The sequence below is a fragment of the Paramisgurnus dabryanus genome, chromosome 19 (assembly GCF_030506205.2).
Source record: "Paramisgurnus dabryanus chromosome 19, PD_genome_1.1, whole genome shotgun sequence".
In the NCBI taxonomy this organism is placed as follows: Eukaryota; Metazoa; Chordata; class Actinopteri; order Cypriniformes; family Cobitidae; genus Paramisgurnus; species Paramisgurnus dabryanus.
In genome coordinates, this window is record NC_133355.1 from 16,156,575 (window position 1) to 16,181,104 (window position 24,530).

Genomic DNA, 24,530 nt, shown 5'->3' on the forward strand with positions numbered 1-24,530 from the left:
ATTTTTTCAATATTAATGGAGGGTGCAAACGTGATATTGATTCAATGGTATTAACATTGACAAATCAACGATTTTTAACATTGTTTCAATGGTTGCATGCTATCTGGGTATACATTATTTTATCAATATATGTGTTTCCTAAGAATCGAACCCACAACATTTACACTGGGAACGCATTGCTCTACCCAATGAGCTACAGGAACATTGTACACTTTATAATGTAATAAAAGGCAAAGCGACAAGCAATCTAATATGTTTAAAATTATGTAAGAAGTATAGTAAAGTCACTAAAATACAAGTTGTAAACGTTTGAGAGAAACAGAGTTAATAAATCCAAGTCATGCCAGGATTAAGCACCGACATCCACCAGGTCCCATTTTTCTAATTTTAGGAATCAACCAACACTCATTAATGCAGTAATTGTTCACAGCATAAGACGATTATGCAGTTTTACCACTTAAATCCTTGCCTAACACAAGTTCAAGCAAATTTGTGTGCTAATGTTACAGTACCAGTCAACCTAAAAACAGAGGTGCAGTTTTAAGTAAGAAACAACCCCCCCTTCCCCACCAAAAAATGTGTCATTATTTATTTAGCCTCATATCATTCCAAACTCGTGGTTCTCCTGGGGGTCTCATTTATAAAACTGTGCGTAGGATACTCTACGTAACTTACGCACAAAAAAACAAACAGTAACTGCCGCATATAAAATAAAATCTTCCTCTTTTGAAAATATTAGATAGCTCTTTGTGAACTTATTTGTTCAAAAATGTGTGCCCTGATATTCTTTATTCAAGTGTGCAATGTAGCTGATGTCATAACTCAGGCAGACATCAGGTATCCCAAAGTCACTCTCGTAACCCAACTTTTTCCATTCTGATCAAACTAAATGTATAATGTATGTGATCTGGAAGAAATGTATCCACTCACGCCAAGAAAATGATTAAATGACCAATGGCCAGTGATTGAGCTCTATTTTTTAAACGACAGATCGAAATGTCGCCATCGTGTGGTAAAAACAAGCACTACCCCCTTTATGTACATTCAACTGTGACGTAAGAATACTCGTACCGTACTATATATATTTACTTACAGTAGCACTGGTGTTATGTACTTCTGCTACTTCATATTGATTGTCTATGGCCTAAAGCAGTGTTGTATTTGGTTGCGACTGAGATCTTTACCACAATGATCCCTGGGCGCTGCAGTGATAACTGCTCCAGGTTTGGGTGCGTGTAATGCAGAGGTCACATTCCAAATATGTGCATCATAGACCGTATAAAAAACAAGTTGCCATAAATAGGTTATTATATCGATTTCACTTCACTGCTGTGACATGACACAATTTTCGTCCTTTTGAAATGTTTTATTTTCCACAAACCAAGGTCTGTTTACAAAAAAGAACACAAAAATAAAATATGCAGCCAAGTATTGCATATCATGCTGGCAGTCATAACTACATGCTAAACAACATAACTGACAATAATAATAATAATAACAACAATGAAAAACACGAGGGGATTATTAAAAAAAGTTACAACTGGTATTAAAAATGTTTTTATATAAAAGGATTTTGTTCAATTAGGGTGTTGTTTTTACAGTGGGCAACATTAGAGTAGTTCTATTGCTAGGGGCATAGGGGTCTCTTTTAAACTGGTCCAGAAAGACGCCCATAAAGAGCACATCAATTACCTACACACATTCACGCGCACTCACACACACACAAAAAGACAATTTTGCATGTAGAAAACCCAAGAAGAAGAAGAAGCAGCCCTTTAACAAATACAATGTTATCAAATTTCAAAACTATACAAGATACTACAACTTAACTAATACGATTACTAGTGAATTACAAACAATGGAGATACTCGTGTACAGAATGTGTAGATTATGGCTTTTTTATCAAGTTTACAAGTCTACACATCATGAGATGGCATGATCTGTCAAAATGGATGAGGGCTTTAAAAACAAAACAGGTTAATTTCATTCACAGCTGAGAAAAGCCCTCCTAAAGACTTACCGTTACCAATTCACAAGCCTGACCATATGACTAGAAATGCAAAAATCAAAACGCATAATATCTACCCATATCCATTTAACTAAGAACAAGGACCTATTCTATGAGCACTGCGAGGAAGACGGTGGGTTTAAATACACTTTAGCCTTATTGCAAAAGACATAATACAGTGGGATTTCTGCCACAACACATTGATCCTTCCGTTACCCAGTACTGTAGTAAACAGACCAAAAGACTAACAAACAGAGCTAACAGCAATACGTGTATTTTGGATGGTACCTAAATTATGAAGCGTTAACCTAAAGTCGTAGGCTGATGAATGATAGTTGGAAAACTTGATCAAAACATGGCGTAGAAGTGCAAAGACTGAAGTGGTTTGTGTGTGGTATCGCCTTCCCTTCACTGCATATGGTGGTTGGTAGTGTCGGGAGCTCCATGGGCAAGTATGGAAGAGGATCCACGGCCTCAGTCTGCGCTGACCTGCGCAGTGACCTGCCCGTCAGCTGTCTGGCTGGTGGACTGAATAAACATGGGCTGGGTCAGCTCCTGCCCCGCAGGCATCGTCACCTGCTGGATCTGATACAGCTGCTGTAGAATGAAAGAAAGGGACGTGTTACTAGGGGAACACACATTTCACAAGACTTTAAGATGTAACTCAAAATACCATATAGATAATATATTATAGCATGTTAAAATTGCCACTTTGTAGATGTGAGCAAAACTGTGCCGTTTTTGGGTGTGTCCTTTAAAATGCAAATGAGTTGATCTCTGCACTAAATGGCAGTGCAGTGGATGGATAATGCAGAATAAGGGGCGTTATTATCCCCTTCTGACATCACAAGAGGAGCCAAATTTCAATGAGCTATTTTTCCCGTGGTTTACCAAAACTTAGTTACTGGGTTGATCTTTTTCACATTTTCTAGGTTGATAGAATCACAGGGAACCCAATTATAGCACATAAAAAAGGCAGATTTTTATGATATGTCCCCTTTAACTGACTGATATTTTGGAAAGACTGGCTAAATAAAAGTATAACAAAATGTTAAAGCTAAGGAAAATGAAGTTATTGAATTCACATTACCTGCCCATCAGTAAACTGGTTGAACTGTTGTTGACCCTGTTGTACTTCTGTCTGTGTTATCTAAAAGAAAAATATTCATCAGTAATAGAGACATTTTATGTGCTGCTTAAAAAGCGAATAATAAAAAAGCGTCCACTGTGTAAATTTTTAGCGGCATCTAGTGGTGAGACTGTGAATTGCAATAATCGAACCACGCCACAGCTCACCAATTTCTTTCAAAATGCAAAGCGAAGCCATCATCTGAAACAATGTAGTGACAAAACACGCTCTATAGAGCAGTTTGTCCGTTTAGGGCTACTGTAGAAACATGACAGTACTAAACATTCATTTTATAATACGCCAATGATAATATAGTTTTGTATATTATATTGCATTTCTATTAAGACATCATTCTAAAAGTTACACAATGCATCTTTAAAGGGATAGTTCACCAAAAAAAGGGTGTGTGTTTATTTAAAAAAAGCTTTGAATCCTTTACCTGCTGAGCATTTGTTGCAAGAGTCTGTATTTGTCCTTGAACAACCTGTGTTCCTGAGACTGGCTGAGCCAAGCGAATGTACTGCAGCTGGCCAGTGTTAAGCTGCACCTGCAAGGCACCACAAGAGGGCAGTGATGAGCATCTTTATTCACATTTTTAAGTCTGGAACAATATGCTAGAATCCATATGGACTGGGCTTATCTAAAATGCATGTCTGAGCTGCCTTAATTTCAAAAACATCTTGTACTGACATATATTAACATATATCAGTGCCATTGTTTTGTCTCTAGTTGCACAGCAGTACTAAGGCTTGTTTGTAAAAACTACTTAATGTCCTGATATAACTAAGGCATAGTCATGGATTTATCTAAACCACCCCTATATTTACAATCTTAAATTCAACTTGATTACATTTTAGAATACCCCTAAAATGATCGAAATAAAAAACGCCCATTATTCTTACTGGAATCTGCTGAATCTCTCCTGTGTTGGTGATGATCTGCTGCATGACCTGCATAGTCTGTCCAGCTGGCTGTGCAGCCTGTGCCTGAGCCTGCGCCTGCCCCTGTGCAGCCGCCTGCACAATTTGCACCTGCTGGCCCTCGCCCACCTGCATGGTCACCGGAGCGCTCTGGAAAAAAAATGATCAAAGGCATGAAGGACATTGAAGGGTTCACACTTCTATTAAAATGTCAGGAGCCTTTTCAGGAAGTACGCAGGTTCGAGATGCCAATGCCAACAGCCATCTAGCACTATGCCGTGGCCTAGAAATGACTCCAATGAAACCATGGAAGTGTTGAGGAAAGAGGAGGGATGCAGAACCGTGACCTCAAGCATCTGGCTTTGAGCAGAGAAACTTGGATGCTGACTGTGGAGATGTGAAAGATGATCTCCCCTTTTCAGAAATTGACACCCGATAGACAAAAGCAATTAGGTTTATCTGGACTGATCTTTAGAGATATATGAACTGCAGATATTAGATCTCTGTAAATAGCTGCTTCTATTTTTGTATTAAGACAATACTGAATTCACCCTTCATTGATTAGAATCTTTAAAGAAAATAAATGCTGTCTATCCAATTTATAGGGTTTATTTTCCAGGCTAAAGTCTAAATTGAATTATTAGATTACGTTTGATTTCAATCATTGATTTCTCTTTGTCATGACCTTACTCAATATTAATATTAAAGATATCAAGGTTATAATTTAAAAGAATGTTTTTTACATTATGTAGGATGATTTTATCTTGAAATACTTCGCTGTTTTCATATATCATTTCATTTTTGGAGACACACTGAGAGAGGCAGATGGTGCTTTTAAAGTCTCACTTTCCATAACCACAAGAATAAAGATTGAATCAATAAAATCACAGTCAGTGGTCCAAATGACTGTGAATATAAATCCCTACTGACTACTGCTACACTTAATAAGCCATAAAACAATGTCATCACTAGCATTTGAATACGCCACATCATTCAACCACAAATGGTGCATTTAAATTCTTTAACCATGCAACACATGGACAAACAAAAACAACGACTGGTGCTGTATTCCTATCCAATCTGTTTCAGTGTGCTGCCATTTATAATATCCAAAAACAGCACATTTTCGAGGGGAATTTGTTTTTAGTTCTTTGCAATACGATTCTTAATCAAATGGTCCATAAAAGCTGTGTGACTTAAACAAGGACTTCAGGCGTAAAGGGCTGTTTACCGTGATAGGGGTCGCCTGTGATTGAGCGACCTGCACCTGCTGCAGCTGCTGCATGGTGGTTCCCTGCAATACCTGAGGAAGAGGAGGAAATGTGCCAGAGAGAGAAAGAGAGGCAAAGAAAGAATGAGAGCACTTAACAAAAGCAAGCACATGCAACATGTAAAGCAACGAAAAGCGATTTGAAGACAAACCAATGCATTTAATAGCTATGAAAGTGTAAATAAATAAACATTTAAGTGATGTGTTACATGTAGATATTGAAGTCAAAATGACTGGCTATTGTTTGTTTATAATTTATAGGTGAGAGAGAGCTTTTGTCTGGATGCCAAATTAATTCAAGGCATTCAAACATTTTTAAATAAAGGCCAACAATTCAGCATTGGACTTGTTTCATTCATGGTGCTTTTCCATTGAATATTACCCCATGGTTTGTTTGGGTCAGCTCACCTCACTTTGGCTTGGTTAGCTTTTTCATCGAGTTTAGTAACACTTCGAAGTGGGAGGGATTATAGGCGTGTCGTTATATATGCGCCGCCTACTGCTGTGACATCATACATGTGAGAGCGTCGGTGTATATTCCCATACATTCATTTATTTCTCAAAATTTAAATTAACCACCACAAATAGATGTTTTCACTTCGCATTTATCACTACCTCTGTCTCACATGACTGTTTCTGTACAAACACACGTGGCATCGGTTGCGCGCTCCGCTGAGCCTCATTTAAGTTGCATTTAAGCATTATGCAGACGTGCGCGTTACAAATGTGCCGCCACAAACTGCAAGTCTAAAAAAACTGTTATGGTGTTCCAGTTCGTGATTCTCAACCTGTGGATGTTTTTCATCGCTAAAAGGGAGTTTGGGAACTTATAGCAGAGCACAGATTAGAGGTCTTCACGGGTCCACTTAGATCCGAAAACCCGAGGTCCGACCCGCGACCCGATCGGGTTCGGGTCTAAAAGTTTCACATGTGCCTCGGACACGGGTCGGGTACAATAATAGCGGCATCGGGTCTCGGGTAATTTAAAAATGAATGTGTTTTTTCTGAACGGACCCGAAACCTCTCATCTGTTTGCCAAGAGCGCTTGCGACATTGTGTGGTTGTCGAAAGGTTCATTTTCGTTGAGACAAACATGTCAGTCAATTATAAATGTACATTTTAGCGGTTACGTTGGTGTCGTCGTCAGATAACAAAGTAAAACGAATGGAGCAGCTCGCCAAATTGGTTGCAAGGCCACCGGAGTTTCTTTCTGTCTGACTGCTGCGCGTGGGTCTGCAGAATGCACACACGTCAGTGCCGTTTACATTCGGTTCCAGTCGGGTAAAAAATTTTTTTTCACTAGTTCGGGTCGGACTCTGGTCTAATTTTCTCGGGTTTGTCTCGGGTCGGGTCTTTCTTTAAAAAAATTTTATTTATGCACGCCGGGTTCGGATATGAAGTGATTCGGGTCATTTCGGGTCGGGTACATTTCTTTGGACCCGAGAAGACCACTAGCACAGATGACAACATGTTTACTCGAACAGCGCAAGCTAGCATGAAGGTAAAGCTAATCTTATATTATTGCGATGATGACGCTGGTAGTGACAATTCTCTCAGACCAATCAGTGGTCTACAGTGTTTTCGAGTCACGTTTTGGTATCAGCTCGGGTCTCTTGGAACCCCGACCGAGGTTGTACTAAAAAAAAAGTATTGGGTACAATGTACTGCATCCAATGGAAAAGCTCCCAAAAGTAAGCTGACCCAAACCAAACTTTTGGTTACTATGAAATGGAAAAGTGCCATTAGTTTATATTTGGCCTGAACATACATGGTGTCAACAATGTCATGTGTTGCAGCAGTCAAGTGAAAGTTATACTGTGAAATGGTAAAGATAAAGCTGATGAAAGTGATGCATTCTGGGTAATCGACTGCACAGCTGCACCAAGCACATAAGCAGGTAATGAAGTGAAACTAAAAACTCTCTGTCCTCAGGTATGAAGATGAAACCCCCATTAAAAACCCACTTGACTTGAAAGGTAAGAGGAAGAGTGCTTGAGAGAGCATGAAGGAGCATAATTGTTCAGTAAACATATGGAAGCTAAATAATATATAAATGATAAACACAAGTGGATAAATTCAACATATATTCTATATAACCACATATATATTTGATCTTAAGTGCTCTCTAAGGTGACTGCAGCAGAACTCCGACAGGTCAGCAAATTGCAGTTTGCTGAAGCAGCACTGATCCGCAAAGACAATGAGATCCACCGCACATACAAGAACGAAAGTGAATTAGAGAAGAAGAGCAGTCTCAGATTGGATGAGGAGGAATTAAAACCGTGAGACGAATCTAATGCAATACAAAAAATGACATGCAAAGCACATGGAGACAAATAGAAAAGCAATGATGCCTTTCAGACACACTGGCGAAGAGAAAGTGAATTTGAGAGGAGGAAGAGTGAGCCTGAACTGAACAAACTATACTGATATTACATAAGCGGGGCAACTCGACTCTCTGCCGTTCACCTGATAGCAACGTGTGAACGACACCTCTGGTCTTTCAAATGATCCTGTAATGGTCTCATCAAAACAAGCAGGGCTCAAGTTTGTCGTATCGGAGCAGGTACGATCAACTTTCAGATACTTGCGAACCAGACTGCAGTATAATAATATACACTACTAGGGTGATTCCAAGGGCAAACTTTGAGGTGGTCACCCCTATTGTTCCAATTCCTAGGCCTTGTTTTTTGCTAGAATCCTTTGGTTTGGGATAGGGATTACCTGGCCTTGCTGGGGCTGAGCGATGATAATCTGCCCCGGCTGTAGTGTGGTGGCGGTGGGAGCGGCCACCTGCTGGCCCTGCTGCTGACCTTGGACCTGAACAGCGCTGGGCTGCTGTGCCAGAGTGAAGTAATACTGGACCGGCTCGGTCGGGGCAACAGATTGTCGCACGTCCTCCTAAACATGAACGGGTACAATTATGAATAAACATATATCTTGCATTGTTAAGACGCTTCATGAATGTAAGAGCATTCATAACCCCAGCTACAAATGCAGGCCTATCTTTTGGTTACATCTCCATAAATTATTTTCAATCTGTAACACTAGAGGAAGGATGAATAACTTATATGCAAAGCAAAACCCAGTAATGCAATCTTCTAGCAGAAACGAGACCTTTAGCCGCACGTCCACACTCGGCAGGCAATCATCTAACACACAAATAACAGTAATAGCTAAAAGTTTGCTTTAAGTGTATTTTTTATATTTAACCGCAATGGTTCGTGTATTCGTGATGATATAATTGTGACAAAGAGAGTAAACACCCCTCTCCCAGCTCAATGATGTCACAGCTGAGAGTGTAGGATGTTTACACACCTGATCACACACACAGAAACTAGGACCATAAAGCAATCAGGTCAGATAAAGGCACGAGTTTAGCTAAGCTAGGAGGACGTAGATATTTGGTCAAAGTCCTCCTCGTCACAGATCCTTTCAAATGTGATTAGTACTGGATGCATGCTATCACCTTGAAAGTTTAAGCATTTCTATGGCCATTGTATAGCCACAACTTAAAACGTGCAGCGATGATGTTCAGGGGAAGCCAAGTGCTGCAAACATCCGACTGAAAGCCATCACTGACCCTACACCAAGCTTCCAGTCAAGGATGTTTACAGCGCCCTCAGGCCACCAGACACGACACTGCACTCATTTATAAATTAATAACATTTGACAAATCAAGCAATCTTGTCTCGAGAAACAGCACCTGTCGTTTTGGAGGCTTGAGGTCATCCCGTGGGACAATATCGATGAGGAAGTCGAACTGGTCAAACTTAGTGATGGCCATGGCGATGTCGTTCCTCTACAAAACAGAAAAGATCACAGGAATGAAAGTGAAGCTACAGAAAGGACACAATTCATAATAAAGGTAATGCAAGAGCTTTTAAAAATAATGATATACACTATTCAAAACAAAGAAATAGACATATACAATTTCTCACTCTATTTTTTAATAAAGAGTGAAACATCACACCCTGCATCTCTCTTTGTATTATTTTCCACAGGATATTGGCTGCAAAGCCCACCCATTGTCACCCCCCAGAACCATTGCTATTTTTAGCATCGTGATTAATATCTGGTGGTGAAGGGTCACATCCATGCAGTTGTTCCATTGACGACTGTTGTCGTGGCGACACTGACTGGCGTGATGCCTTCACAATGAAAGTGTGGGCCAGCTGCAAGCTCACAGGCTGAGCGGAAATACAATCTACATATTAAAGAAATGGTCTACCAGTCATCACAGCTTTGTTCAATGAAAAACTATTGCAAAACATGGTGTCGGATAATTTAAGGGTTGCTATATTAGCGGTTAATGACCTTGCAGAGATAAGATTTGCTTTTTACATGGGTTGATTCTAAATATAATTTCATTGTGATACATTTAGGATTAATAGCAGAATACTTTGTCTCTTAGGAAACACTGTAAGAGTATTATTCGTGGTTCAGGACAGTGTTTTTGACAGCCCATGGAGGAAAAATAAAAAAATAAGTGGGTCATGGGAGATGTACTTTTAGACTCGGTACAGAGATAAGCCCTGGGGGCTTGTGTGGGGGGCTCTTACCATAAACAGACAAGCTGTGTCATGACTTTACTACACTACATGTACGACCAGGAGAAACAACAGTCCAATGTTTGCTATAATTGTTTGGATGCCAAGCTAAGGGTAGGACATGGATTTTTAGGTATATTTGATTTTTATGCCATTTTTAAGGGCACAATCCACTTTTAGTTGGAGGGGTAGGGCCAGATAACCCTTCACATAAAGATTTTTCAGGACCTCACTTTAATTCAAGCCGAGTGCATTTAATTTTTTTTTGCAATAATAAAGTTTTTAATGACAAGTAATAATTTTATTTTTATGTTACAATCAATCTTGTGTTCATATTTACGGTCATGTAATTTAAAGAAATTTCTACGAATTGCACAACAGTACAGCAACATAGACAAATGGAACCTCTGGAGCGTGATCGTATCCCGGTTTCCCTGATGAAAAAACAAGATTTACGAAATCTTTGAAAAACAAAGTCATCTCATTTTGGAACCAAACTCTTCATTTTAACCCCTTCCACTCGGTTTCAAGGGGCAAGGGCATGCATATAAAACAGAATTGGGCCTTAAATAGTGATAGGACAATATATTGCAACGGCTGATATATCGGCCAATATTTGGATTTTTTGGAATCAACTGATAAATCTTTTCAATTGGCCAGTAAATTTCTCTATGACAAATTTGATGTTTGTAATAAAAAAGACACTCTGTGTCACTCAATCTAAAGCCAATGTAAAGTCTGACAGATGGTAAAATGAACAATCATTATTCACTTTTTAAAATGCATTATGTTGTGTCATACACAACACCACACTAGTTTAACACACTTATTCAAACAGTACCATAAGATGTCAGATCCACATTAATTAGGTCTTGTAAATATGTTTTAAGTACTTCAAAGGCTGTTTTTATAAATGTAATGCATACCTAATGTTTTTTGGCTTCACCAATTTTCCCATATCCCATATTGGTCAACCTCTAGCCTTAAATGTCAAGGGCAGACATTTAACTTCATTTGAAGAACTACAGTTTAAAAGTGCTTTTTCCATTCGCATGTAGGCCTTACTTGCCATTTATATCTAACTGACATGTTTATGTGTCTTTAATTTTAATCAGATTTTTTAAAGTATATTAATTATTGGGAAAATCTGGTGGGATTGGGTCACTCTCACACAATCCACTAAGCAGCGTCTCCAACAGTTTCAATTCAAGGCACAGAAGCTACATCTATCCAAGTTTAAATGGGGCCACAGTTAGACGTGTACTGACCTGTAGTGTACGACGCTTGTTGTCCTCAGTATGGATCCAGGCTCTGAGAGTGAGCTCAGTTATGAAGATCTGTGCTGCTTTGGCAAACAGCACGGGCGCCTCGGCACTGATCATCTATGGAGGGTTAGGAAATTCAGTCAGTAAAGAGAAAACTAATGAATGACAATACTTTAAAGTACTGAATTAAATAAAATGTATTTACTAAGAAATAAGAGCTATTTTCCACTGAACTTGTCACAATACATCCTTGAATTGCCATCCTTGAACTTATATCTTTATATATCTCTTGTATCTTATATTCAGTCAAAATTACCTATAAAATTGAGTAGGCATCATAATAAAGTTGAAAGATGTTTGGAACATCTTTTGCGACTTCAAATGCTCACTAGGTTTCAAAACAGAGCATGTGTGATTCTCAGCCTTGCTCTCGCTCTGTTTTGGCCTGCTGTCAAAGATATGTACACATGCACAGGCTACGTCAAGGCCAGAACCAGGGTTCTACCCATGTTACTGTTCTTGAGTCTCTAATTGCCTTGGCTTTTCTCACTGTAAGCTGCAGGTTATTTTAAGCATCTGGGCACCACCCTGACCTAATGCCTGCTTCCCACGTGGTTCCAAAGCAGTGTGGAAAGATCACGCTCTGTGGCCTTTAACATCACATGATATATTGGAAAAGAAGATGTCTGCGTGTATTAGGGTTAATCCAGCTAATTTTAGGCTTAAACTGTTTAGTAACCACACACACACACACACACACACACACACACACTTTTTGCACAAACTATCAAATTGGCATGCCCACGCTAAAATGCCCCAAACAATTTGATCTATAGACACAATTGTGAAGTCTTAAAAGAAGATCATCAGGGGGCGTATTACAGAAAAGTCCTAACTTTAAAATCTTATCTTAACTGTTTGGTAACCGTGGTAATTTCAGTTAGGACCTCATTTAAGACAAAAGCTATTACAGAATGATGTTCCTAAATGCATTATCATATCTTAACTGCAGATAGGAAAGTGGTATTACAGAAGCATCCTAACTTGACAAAACATCCTAAAAACGGTCTTAACTTTAGGGTAACCTCACAGGTGTCCTAACTTAAAACTTTAATGAGAGCCAGCTGAAACAATCACATTATGATAGAGATGCGGGAGAATGACATTACATTTTTAACAAAGTGGAGGATGAAAAACATCAATGTTTGTTTTTGGATTACTCTTTGAATGTTTTTTTACCTTCACACATTCACATAATCACAATGTTTCTCACTACTGGAGCGATCTTTCAATTTCTGTCATCCCTCATTATTAAAAAACAGTTATCTTATCCGTGAACACTTGATGGGATTATAGTGAATACAGTACACACTTGACTCAGCATCTATTTCTTGTCATGTCTCTATCAAATGTTGAAATGTACAATAGTATCCTAGCACTTAGGAAGAATAATTTTTTTAATTTTTGTAAGTCATATTTGCTAAATGTTTAAATTGAATGGTAACTGCTAGATGATGTGTTAAAACACTAATACAAAAACACAGACTATGATTACTATGAATTTAATAAAATGTATTTTTCTGGCCCATTGAAATTAAAAGGACAATTCTTTTGTTTACTGTAGCAGCAGCTCACGCATTGCTGGTTGCTTGGTAACAGACATGACAGTTGATAGCCGAACAGGATTAAGCGATTTGGGATTTCCTAACTAGAGATGAGATAAGATTTGGTGAAATAAGATGAGAATCCTAAATCAATTTAAGATTTGCTTCTGTAATATGAATTTGTGAAAAATCTTAACTTAACACATCATATCTTAAGTTAAGACCTAAGATAGAAAGTTTCTGTAATACGCCCCCTGGACTTTATTTTCCTTTATTTAAAAAATGTAGTAAAAAAAGGAGTTATCAATGTTGTTTAAGTACAGTGGAACAATAATTTTTTCAAATTTAAGCTTGATATCACAGGAACCAAGACTTCTGTGAGCTTTTTTCTTTTTCATAACACATTTCCAAATATGGCCATTGGGCTGCTGCTAATGCCCCTGTTATCTTAATGATGTAGAACGGGGTAGAACAAGCCATCTAAATTATTCATTTTAATATGGCTATTACCCTAGTATATTTATCTACAATTCTCTGTCTAATTTCAAAATATAGACATTTACAATTAAATAAAATAGAAGTTTTTACTGAATGATTAAAACAAACAGAGCACACATATTATGTCATTGTGAAACCTTAAAAAAGTGTTTTATATACAAAGTACTCTCAATTGATGTGAAATTATCTAAGAAAAATCATATTAAATGGCAGTGATGTATCTCTATCACGTGTAAATGGCTCCATCATTCATTCAGTGATGGGCGGTGCAGAAAGCATCCAAAAAGGCAAACTACAGGTGAGACTCACGGATCAGATTCCGTGTGCCTTCACCACAGTACTCCTGAATAGTGCTCCTTACGGTGCATTTACACGGGGCGCAAGTGTAAACGCTTGACGGAGGGCGTGTTTGAAGCGTGGCCAACAGTCAAACACATGCACCTCTGTTCTCCGTTCTCGCATAAACGTAATTGTCTGGCTCTGCGCTCGGTTATTTGCATAAGGCAATCTGATTGGCTGACGCACGCGTTGGCACTTGAAAAGTTGAGAAATGTTCTACTTCTGTGCGAGCAATGGCAGTGACGCGAAGCCGACAGATCCACAATTCAGTTCAGGAATGCATGGCGTCACCCATTCAAAGTAAACGAGAAGCGTTAACACTTCCGTCCCGTGTGAATGTACTCAGTGGTAGAGCATTGCGTTAGCAGTGCAAAAGGTCATGGGTTTGAACGCAGGGAACACACATGCTGACAAAAAGTGTGTACTTTGTAATGCACTGTAAGTCGTTTTGGGGGTGGTGATGGCGCAGTGGATAAGACACTCGCCTTTGGTGTGAGAGACCCGGGTACGAATCCACTGTGACCCCTAGTTGCTCCAGAGGCGTGCAACCTCTGACATATATAGCAATTGTAAGTCGCTTTGGATAAAAGTGTCAGCTAAATGAATAAATGTGGATAAAAGCATCTGCCAAAATGCATAAATGTAGTAAACTGCTGCATACACAGTTGGAAAACAATAACTACGGAAGATTTTTTATACAAAGACTGCTGGAAATAATGGAGAATGTGTAAATTTTTCACATATGCATTACATTTGTCCACCTTTACTGCATATGGATGTTATATTGTGAACACTTAGCATAGACAGTTTAGCAACTTGAGGATCCGCATCGATTTTCATTAATACTTTTGCGTCGTCGTCCGTGTCGACGTGCAAACACACGCGCAGACCGCTGGTGGGAAGAAACCACGCGTGTAACCACAGTAGCAGCTCGAACGTCAAAGAAGCAGCAGCTTAGCAAGTTAACCCACAAACGAAGAAGAAACAGCAACGTGTTGTGTATAATTTGAGAAGACCAGCAATGATGGAAGTAAATAAACAACGACCTTTGATGGAGTTTGAGTTAAATCACTCCTCAACTTGGCTCATCTTTGTTTTCACCGTCACAAACGGAAATACCTATGATGCAGTTTTTTTATCTGGACCAATCAGAGCGCTTGCGGTCCGCGTAGATCTGACGCGCTGTTAAAATTTTTGCGAGGTGCACGTCAGGCTATGCAGAGCTACGCACAGGCTACAGCGTAGAACTTACGCACGACTATAAACCGGACTTTAAGATTAAAGAAAATTCCCTGCCGCTTTTCTGATGAGTTTTTACGGAAATCTGTAATTTCGCAATTATCCACTAGATGCCAGTCTTACCCAATTTATAAAAAACTGAAGCGAAAATTATTTTAATTAATTTTATCCTCCGTGTATGTTTTGATAATCGTTCTGAATCTGATCTCTAAGGGGCTGGACACACCAAAACTTTTAAACGCGGCTGAAAACGCCTTGAGGACGCCGAATGCCAGATGTTTTTCAGCTGAGTGCCAGCTTTCTTCAGCTGAGAGCTTTGGTAGCTGTGATACTTCAGCTGCGAGCCGGTTGGTTCCTGTGGTCATGTCCCGCCCCTCCTCCACTGTCATTGGGCGGCCGTGTGAGAACTGACATTGACGAGCGGAGCTTTTCTCCCAAAGTTGAATCTCTTTCAACTCTCGACGCTCAGCGCCGAGCGCGGAAAACCGCCGAGCGCCGGTTTTCAGCGCGGAAAAAACCCGCTAGCTGCTGGCTTATTTGAAAAACGCCGAGCTTCCATTGGAAACAATTGAAAACATGCGCCGGCCGCGGGCGTAAAAGTTTTGGTGTACACAACCCCTTACAAAACTCCTTCACAAAAATGCAATTATTTCAGCTTTTTGCTCAAAATGTAGTATTTTTTAAGAAACCAACCCATATTTAAGAGGTTATAAAAAGAAAACAAATGAAGACAGGATGAAACTTTTTCCCCCCATTTTGTTTGTTTGTTAGCAGAGGGTATGTGTTCTTTCATCTGATATATTTGTATATTTGAAGAGTTTCGTTGCAAAACGAGATGTTTTTAATTAAACATGTTTATTATTATGTTATCATGTTATTAATTTGTTTTATGGTGCTACTTAGCTGTATTTTTTAAGTTATGAAGATTTAAATAAAAACAAACCAACTGCAGTTGAATTGATATTAATTGGAATGCACAATAAAAAAACAAGATTTCTGAAAAATAAAAAAACGGATTTATCTCGTTTTGCAACGAAACACTTCATTTATAGAAGAATTTTCCTGGAAGGCATCTTTTTTTTTTAAAAAAAAAGGCTGAATGAGTTAACTTTACAAACAGGATTTATTGTTTAAATCAAGTGACCGTACTAAAAATGGAAATTATGTACCAAGCTCTCTGCATTTAGATACACTGAACGCCGTTACCAGAAATGACTGAGCCACATTAAGGTGGAAGAAATTATCAACGCTACTGGCCACTTGGCATTAAGCAAACACTTGGCTGTAGCCCTCTAGAGAATTAAAGACAGGAAGTGTGTTGCCATCAGTGATTGTGTTGATTCAGCGCGCCCGGTTCTTACCTTCACATCCTCATCCAGTTTCATAATTTTCTTGATGCGAGCAAGAGGAAGCTCTTGCACACGGAAATCCTTCTGAAACAGTGCGGGAGTGTGTTAGAGGAGAACTCACATTAACAGTAATGATTCTTAGCAACAGACAGTAAAAAAAACTAAATAGGAGACTATGTTGTTCCAATTAGGACTGGTGTGTTTGTTTTGGAGAGGCAGTGTCTAGACTGTGTCTGAGCTCAAGAACTTTGAGCATTTCTATATGTATGTGTCTGGATAAAAAAAAGGTGTTACACATACCACGGTAAGATTCCTGATTTCCTCCATGACCCTGGGCCAAAAGGACTGTAGACTCTGCTGGGCATCACTACCCCCGGCTCCAAAAGAGTCTGCTGACATCTCCAAATCTGCTAAAATGTAAAAGAAGCAAGCAGAGAAATGAAAATGTTATTAAAGATAGGATTAATGATAACAATCTGTTTGGGCATCTGTCTACACTTGAGCTTTTCGATAATAAACCACACAATACGCTGTTTAGTTAGCTTGAATCATTTCGCGTGATATCCCATGTAAAAAATAATTGTCCGTTGGCCGATCAGTCAACTCGACCGTGTGTAAACCAAGCCAGGGATCCATATGTTAAAAACCCCGAGAACAAAGCCTACGCAAACTACAAACCTTCTCAGTGCCGCTGACCTGAAGCCTGTAGTGCACATCTGGCTTTCCAGACAGTTTGAACAAATGTGGCGCTCTGACAGAGCACTGACGCAATGTTCAATCCAAACAGAACCTAATGCGAACTGAAAACGCAGAAGGCCTTGAGTGTCAGAGCGACTAAAGCTGGCAGGTTACTATGGCATGTGAGGAATTCTGCCGTGTACTGCAGCCAGCCTGCCTCGGCTTGAGTTACTGTAGACGCTACATAGCACCTCTCTTGCTCTTTCCCTCTCTGGAAGAAAACACGGGATCAAAAATAGCAGGGTGGGGTGTCACATGAACAGGAGAGAGACGGTTAAAAGTACCGGGACTCGTGCAGTTCAGCCATAATCCAATAACTAGACAAAGTGCCAAAGGCTTAATGGAGGCGGTGCAGTCGGACTGCTGAGCAGCAGTCTCACTATATGGGTCAAACAGGGGAGCGAAACGGTGAAACATGGGAGATCACTAAAGATAAGCAAAAGTTGACCTCCTTTCGTTTTATATTCAACCGTTATGATGGTTATGACGTCCACTCACACCTATATTATAGTATAACTCATATTCACTTTATTTGTTAGCCTCCGAAAACATGATCAATAGCATTAAAGCAAGCACAATGCAACAATAAGTCACGTGACTCAGGCTGTCGATAAGCCCCAATTCGGGCCATCAACTGTCAATTCTTTTGGCATGTGTTCAAGGTGAGACACTATAATAAGAAAAACACTTGAAGTTAGCTGGGGGGCAATGGCATCAGGTGTTGATCTTGTGACAATCTCCTATGGTACACATCTGTGAGCATAGAGGTGCCGGGGCTTGCAATGATAAGAAATAATAATTTAACGTCTCAAGCAAGGCCATTAAGAAATGTAGCTGGATAATTACCAGGTGATAACAGGAGCAATTACCGCCACAGACCTGGGAATCGTGAGGCGAATTGAATAAGATAACACTCCATTGAAGGAGACATAAATAGGTTAAACAAAGGCTCACTTAGACCAGCTGCTTCTGAGTAGGGGCTATTTTAGACTCTTTTAACAGAAAGAGATGCAAACCTGGGGCATTGAGGTCAGCTGAATTTTTTAATTATGTTAAAATTAGCAGACTTAGCACTGCCATTGATGATTAAATGGATTCTCAACTGTAGCAACTAAGAAACAAGATTGTCACAACCATTAGTAGTAGGGCTGCGCAAAAAAATCGACACAGCTGCTAAAGTTGTCGCTGTCAAGTTGTCTGTCATAAAACGGCCATTCGGCCAATGTCTCAGAAGTTAGCAGGAGTGAGAAAATGGCAGAAAATGTAAAAACACCTGCAGCTTTCAAAGCCGACGTGTGGAAGCACTTTGCCTTAAAGAATTTTTTTTTAAATTCAGCTTTATTTTTGTAACATTTTTGATTAAAAAAAAGAAAAAGTATTGCAATGTATCGCAACATGCAACGTATTACAATGTATCGTATTGTGATACATTGTATCATGAACCATGTATCGTATCGCGAGGCCCTTGCCAATACCCAGCCATAATTGGTAGCCTATTGAAGGAAGACTTGACTAGGAAGTTTAGCAAACGTGCAACTTCACTCAAGTCACGATCGTCCTTTTGTAAGTCAATGGCGGTGTTGGATTTCTCCTGATCTGTTCGGGTTGCCTCAACAGCAACGACTGCCGGTGCTCTATGTCTCGGAAAGTCAATGCCGCTACCAGAGGCTGAATCAGCAAGAACATGCCCGCCCTGCCCGACTTTGCTTCCGCCACGCAGAAGGACTGCAGTACCTCGGCAGAGGACACTCGGGGGTGATCAAGGATAGGCACTTTACAAAACCCTGAGATTTCAATTACCCCCTTGACAACAGATAGACTGAGATGCCACGAGTTAGCTGGATCTTTTCTGGGTGTCTGATGGTGGGCGAAACCAAGAGAGTGCGGCTTTGTATGGTGACGCAAAATTTGACTTACAGCTATATAGTTAGCAGGACAATTCAATTTTAAGTTATTGTTTGGTCTGTGTGGTTCGTTTAATGGATCCGAGGCAGCTGTAAGATTAAAAAGAGACATCAATGTCTTCCTCATGCTGGAAAGATTCAAATCAGCTATGCTGATAAGTAAATACTTGGGTTAAAGGCTGGATAGCTCACTTTCTGTCAGTACGTTTTAAATAGGAGCTAGTTGACTTTAGATCTATGCTAGGTTTTCAGGCATTTATGCTCACCGCTATTAAGCAATAAACTTAATTCAAACACTAGGTTTGTTGTTTGACAAGCCTACATAGATCTAAACCCCCGAGCTGCCTGTATTATAAATTAAACTGTTGTTTTTTTTAGCAGTTTAGCACCGTAACAACACTGTAACACTATACCACCTAAACCCCCATCTAAACATCATATCTCACATCTCCATTTTCTTGACATTCCTCATCTCCAGCATGCCTTCCCTTCATTGTTTAGAAAAACCAAAACTGAATGCACACCAAATGAAAATAGGTTATTCAATCTTATCTGATATTGGACGTCTCTGTAATCAAAACAAGTTGAAGAACAAGTGAAAAAAAATAGAAAAAGAAATAAAGTTTACAGCTTTTAAACGTTTAATAAAAATCGTCCGATTAAAGCCATGGCATCAAAACCATATTAATTCATGATCTTATTAAATAAGATGATTGGACGTAGCCATAGAAATAAACATTTATTTTGCTACGGTAAAGGTACTAAGGAAACGATTTTGTATCTTTGTTTCATAAGGAAAGGTCACCTTTAGCACATCTGTTAAGCTACATTCTCGACATATTAACTACCCAGACATTACCAGCAAAAAAACCTGAAAGCCCCCTGCAGTTAGTGGTTAATCATCGACTGGAACAAAACAAAATGCAGCCAATGAATTACAATTTAACCGACAAATAACGTGCTTGTTTTGCTCTAAATTTTGAAGACAGAGGCCAGACAAAACGGCCCACAAGCATCAATCATTTCAAAGTTGCCCTTGGTTCAGCCCTACGTCAACTCCAGAAAAACATCCCTAAACTCTCAAGGTCATTCAGCAGCAGACAAAGAAAAAAAACTGTTGGGGGGGTTAGGGATACATTACAGCACAAAATTCTAAGAAGAAAGTGAGGAAAGAAGACTGGCTTGTCTACTTTTCATTGCACCATGTTGGTGACTCTACAGTAATCCCTCCAGCAACTGTTACAATGCTGTCCCTAGAGAGGTCTAATGGTGAATAGTGACCCTCTTATCTGTGCACTCATAAGGGATGCACTGTCCTGGACTCGATCAAATGCAGAAGGCGCTCTCACATTCCTTTGACCTTCATCTGGCGACGGGCCCGTTAGCAAGGTGCGATGACGTGCAGATGCTAGCTTGAGAAACCCAGCAGCGCCCCAACTGTAAACTTTTTTCAAATTGTGTTCTTGAAGTGTGAAACACACAAAAGTGTGGTTTAGAATAGATCACCTACAAAGTGTCAGGTTAGTCAGGTGTGACATTTTACCCTTGAACGTGTTTGTTTATTGACTGTTTATGGTTAACAGAACGAATGGCGCAGCAAAATGATCATAGTCAACTATATCATAGTGAGACGCAGCAGTTGAGACATCTAACTCGAGATATTTTGAGTTATCCTATCGCTAAAACACCCTAATCCTCTCACCAATGAAACTTTCTAGTAGAGAGAAAAAAAAATAAAAAATCGAGCTTCAAGTCTCCCGATGCATGGTGGGGAAGGCAGTCAGTTGAGAAACATAAATCAGTGGGATTAAATTTCCCCAAGTAAAACCCGTAAAAACTGCATCCATCCTGCCCTCTGCGCTGTTTCACTGTCAAAAAGTGTAAACAACTAGCTTTGAAACTGGGCCTTGAAGGTGAACCAGGACTAGCAGTCCTATGCAGGGCCATCTTTACCTCTCTCTCCAAGCGTCATTCATCCAACACAACTGATAGTATAGCAAAGACATACAGTAAAAGACCTTTAAAATGCCCTAAGTCAAAACAAGTTTGGCATATACAGAGGACAACTGCTGCCATGTAAGGTACATGTAGTTCAATGAAGGAAAGTAAAAATTGAGCACACAAAGCCAGTCAAATGTATAGTCAGAACTGTTTGTCAACGTCCACACAAATAATGTTAAACACTCAACAAGGGTTTAAAAAGGGGGCAGAGACGTTTTTAGGATCTTCAAAATAAAACGAACAGAAAGGGAAAACAAGCAAAAACAAAGAAACAGACTCGGATTTCAAGCAAGGGTAAATGTGTAAAGGACGAAAAGGGGATGAGAAAAAGCGCAACGGAGGAGAGAGAAAGCATCCCATTACTGCACAGTGAGAGAGAGAGAGAGAGAGAGAGAGAGAGAGAGAGAGAGAGAGAGACTGATTATTAACTCACACTTACCCCATGCCCTTCATGCTGCTGCACTGTGAACGATGTAGAAAAAGCGGAGGACATGGCGAAAGTGTCTTTAGTCCACAGTTTCTGTCCCAGGAGGAAACAAAAGGCTGTGTGGGACAGGCAATCCGCTTCTGCGTTCAAAGACCCGAGCCGAGGGGAAAGCGATCACCTACCGCCCCCCTTTCGACCCCTCCCCCTTTCACTAGCCCATCTTGTTCACCCCCTCCCCCTTTTCTAAACACACAACCCCCTCCCATTCCTTCTCTGTCCGAGTCCCTGAAGCCGCCCGGAGCCTGGAGTTGGCCTCTGCCTGGCAACCCTAGTGTTTGTCTTTCAGCTGACCTCCCTGCCTCAGAGCAAGTGACCGGAAAACAGACGAGAAAGTGAAGAGATGGCGAAATAAAGGCAGCAAACAAGAGAAAGAGAAGTAAGAAAGCGTGAAACAGCAATTTGAGAGCAGTTGAACAAGTCGGGACAAAAATCTCCTGACTGCTTTCCCTTTAACATTCGACTGTAATCAATCTAGCTTGCTAAACGATACACCCGGACCGCCCACCCTTGAGGTCCTGCCTCCATACTGGATTCCTCCAATAAGACTCAAACGGTCTTGGCCGTTATAGGCTGAGCCAGCTGTCTATGCGCTGTGTGATTCCCCCTCCCTTCTTACGCTCTTCAACTCCGCCCCCTTCACAGACACTCAACTTCCTGTTTTAAGTTACCTTGAGCAGCAGGATAGGGGTCAGGGAATGAAAAGAACGAGAGAGAAAAAAACAGACAAAAGACGACGAAAGTTGCACAAAAGACGCAAATAGACTAAAAGACGGTGTCGGGTTGCAGGTCTTGGATGTCTGTGCCGTGCAGGTCGTCTTTTCTTCAGTTGCTTGTCGGCGCTAGAATGAACAACTGACTACTCAAACAACTGTCCCCCTTGCTTATTTACAATGTCAAACGAAATGTCTCTAATGCCCGCCCCTTGGAGGAGCGGAGTGGTCAGTTGTGCAGTGATGCAAATAAGCTGACGATCACTGATTGGCTGAGAGTAGTCTCAAAGAGGATGCCGCATGCTGAAGCCGCATGATTTAAAGTGGAAAGTCACACAGGTCAGATTTGCAGTCTCATTTGAGTGCAGAGACATGCATACAGTGCATCACATACAATCTCAGCAGAAGTAGGAAAGTTTAATAAAGTGTATGGAATAAAAATGTAATAAAAATATAATATTAAATGACTTGGACATGGAGGCATGGACAGACATAACGTTACTTGACTGAAAATTATGCAGTTGTGCGATTAGTTCTGCTTGCTCAGTTTTGGTAACACTTTACAAGACAAAGATGTTTTGCATTTTACAAACCACTGAAGAAAATGTCATGAAAGCAGTGAATTTTAAAACGGAATGCCCTACACAGAGAAAATATTGGGACAATTTTCACATCACAGCTACGCATCGCATATGACAGGCAAATGCCGAGTCCCGTCTTATTTCCTGTATTTCCGTCAGCAAACCAGCGATCAAACCTTTTATTATTTATGTATGGTGTGTATAATAGACATAAGCATCAAAATTAGTATTAAACCTTACACATCAAAGATGAAAGCTAATACTGCACCACATACTGCAGAATAATGCTTCATATACTTTTGCTTAAAGACATTTTAGAAGGCAGGTAAATTATTTACAGTAACGTTACAATACAATACTACGGCTACTTAGCAACAACTGCCGCATGTGCCATTAGGTTTTTGTAAAATCAAGGTCAAAACTGATGTTGCTTGAACTGCTAACCTTGAAAATCTCTAATGTTAAGGCCGATGAATCATGTTTAATGCCAATATTTCATATGCCATGAACTGACCATAATTCAACCTGTCATATAAAAGCTATGCCACTTTCGGCTTAAATTTAAGTATTTGGTGACTTCTCATCACGGAGTTGAAGAAACGATTAGCTTGGCTATTTCTGCATTGAAAATGAAGGCAGCAGAGACACTTTCGGCAAAGTGAAACTAAACTTCCCTAAAACATCTTACACACGTCCGAAATCATATCACACATTAACCCTTTACAAATTACAAAAGCAGTGTCTCTTAATGAGGTTAAGAAAGCATATGCAGTCTACAAAGACACATGCTAACAAAGATAACACAAACAGGATGCATGTGCAAGTTAAAACTTTGTTTTACAATAAACCAAACGTGATAAATATAATTTTCATTACGATCACCCCTTAAATATATGCAACCAGTAAGATTATGTAGAGAGATAAGGACATTACAAAAGAACCGCGTAGATTTCGGAGACAGTGCACACAACGTTAGCAGGCCGCATTCACAGTGATTCCCGACATATTAGGATAATGGAAATAATGATTTTTTTGCAGCAAAGGCTTCCTAAAATATTTGTACAGCGGTGTAAAGACGGTCTAACCAATAAAGACTACGTTTGGATCTGTCCTTCAGACCAATCAAACCTCGGACTAGATTCCACCAATCAAGGTTTCTAAGGGTTGTGGTAGTTAAGAAACTGCCACCATTTGGGCTCAAATGAAGGAACAAACCAATAGAAACTCTTCACAAACTGGAGCCAAAATGGCGTCCAATGTCCTGCAGTTTCCCGACCGCCTCCATTCCCTTCCACTAGCCACCAATAAGAGCTTCAGAGACCGAAGAGGGAAATGGCGCCTATGTTCATCCTCCAAAACAATCGTCCATTGGATGAAAACTTTTATTGGACCACGAGCTCTAAATGACATAGCTGCATCAGAACGTAGCGCTATATAACAGGCGAATCGAACCGCGGAAAAGTATTTAATTTTTATACTTACTTTACGTGATGAAATCGTAGTGTAGTCCGGTTCGGTGTAATATTTAATTTATTTCAGGCTGTTACAGGAACCAAGATGGCCGACGATTTGACAACCTTTTTTTTAACCGGAAGAAGTGTTACGTCAACTATGACGTTCTCGTAGATTAGCGCCTTTGATTGTAAAAGCGCAGGTCTTTCTGTTTACCGTAATGTTGTAGTGTTTTGTCACATTTATACGCTTGTTACGTGTTTTATTTACCTTTTCCCATTGAGTGTCTCTTTTGAGTTATGTATGCAAACAGCACTAAATAAAAATAAAAGCTGTCTTTTTCTAAATTTCTGTATAGACACGTACCGGCTTGGAGAAATGATCAGTATTTTCGTCTGTGACAACATAACGTTACCCCAGGTTGTGGAGTAATTTGTCAGAATTGACTTTTTCGGATTTAAAAGTTGGACATATAGAGCTGTTGCG

The 24,530-nt window shown here is 39.9% G+C and overlaps 1 protein-coding gene across 11 annotated transcripts; it reads right to left on the minus strand.

Annotated features, from left to right (window-relative positions):
• Window positions 1-1,338: 1,338 nt before the first annotated feature.
• Window positions 1,339-24,300, minus strand: nfyc (nuclear transcription factor Y, gamma). Of its 11 annotated transcripts, none has more exons than XM_065291468.2 (11): window positions 24,075-24,300; window positions 16,472-16,578; window positions 16,184-16,252; window positions 11,146-11,259; window positions 9,034-9,129; window positions 8,052-8,228; window positions 5,289-5,360; window positions 4,040-4,207; window positions 3,577-3,684; window positions 3,099-3,158; window positions 1,339-2,605 (listed from the first exon to the last, which is right to left on the minus strand). In XM_065291468.2, exons 2-11 carry the CDS (start codon window positions 16,568-16,570, stop codon window positions 2,483-2,485), a joined length of 1,086 nt encoding a protein of 361 aa, XP_065147540.1. In that variant the 5' UTR covers window positions 16,571-16,578; window positions 24,075-24,300; the 3' UTR covers window positions 1,339-2,482. The 11 variants fall into 11 exon arrangements, with proteins under 11 accessions (XP_065147540.1, XP_065147514.1, XP_065147495.1 ...); XM_065291442.2 differs by having other exon boundaries at window positions 16,472-16,581; window positions 24,075-24,299; XM_065291423.2 differs by having other exon boundaries at window positions 16,184-16,255; window positions 24,075-24,297.
• Window positions 24,301-24,530: the final 230 nt, after the last annotated feature.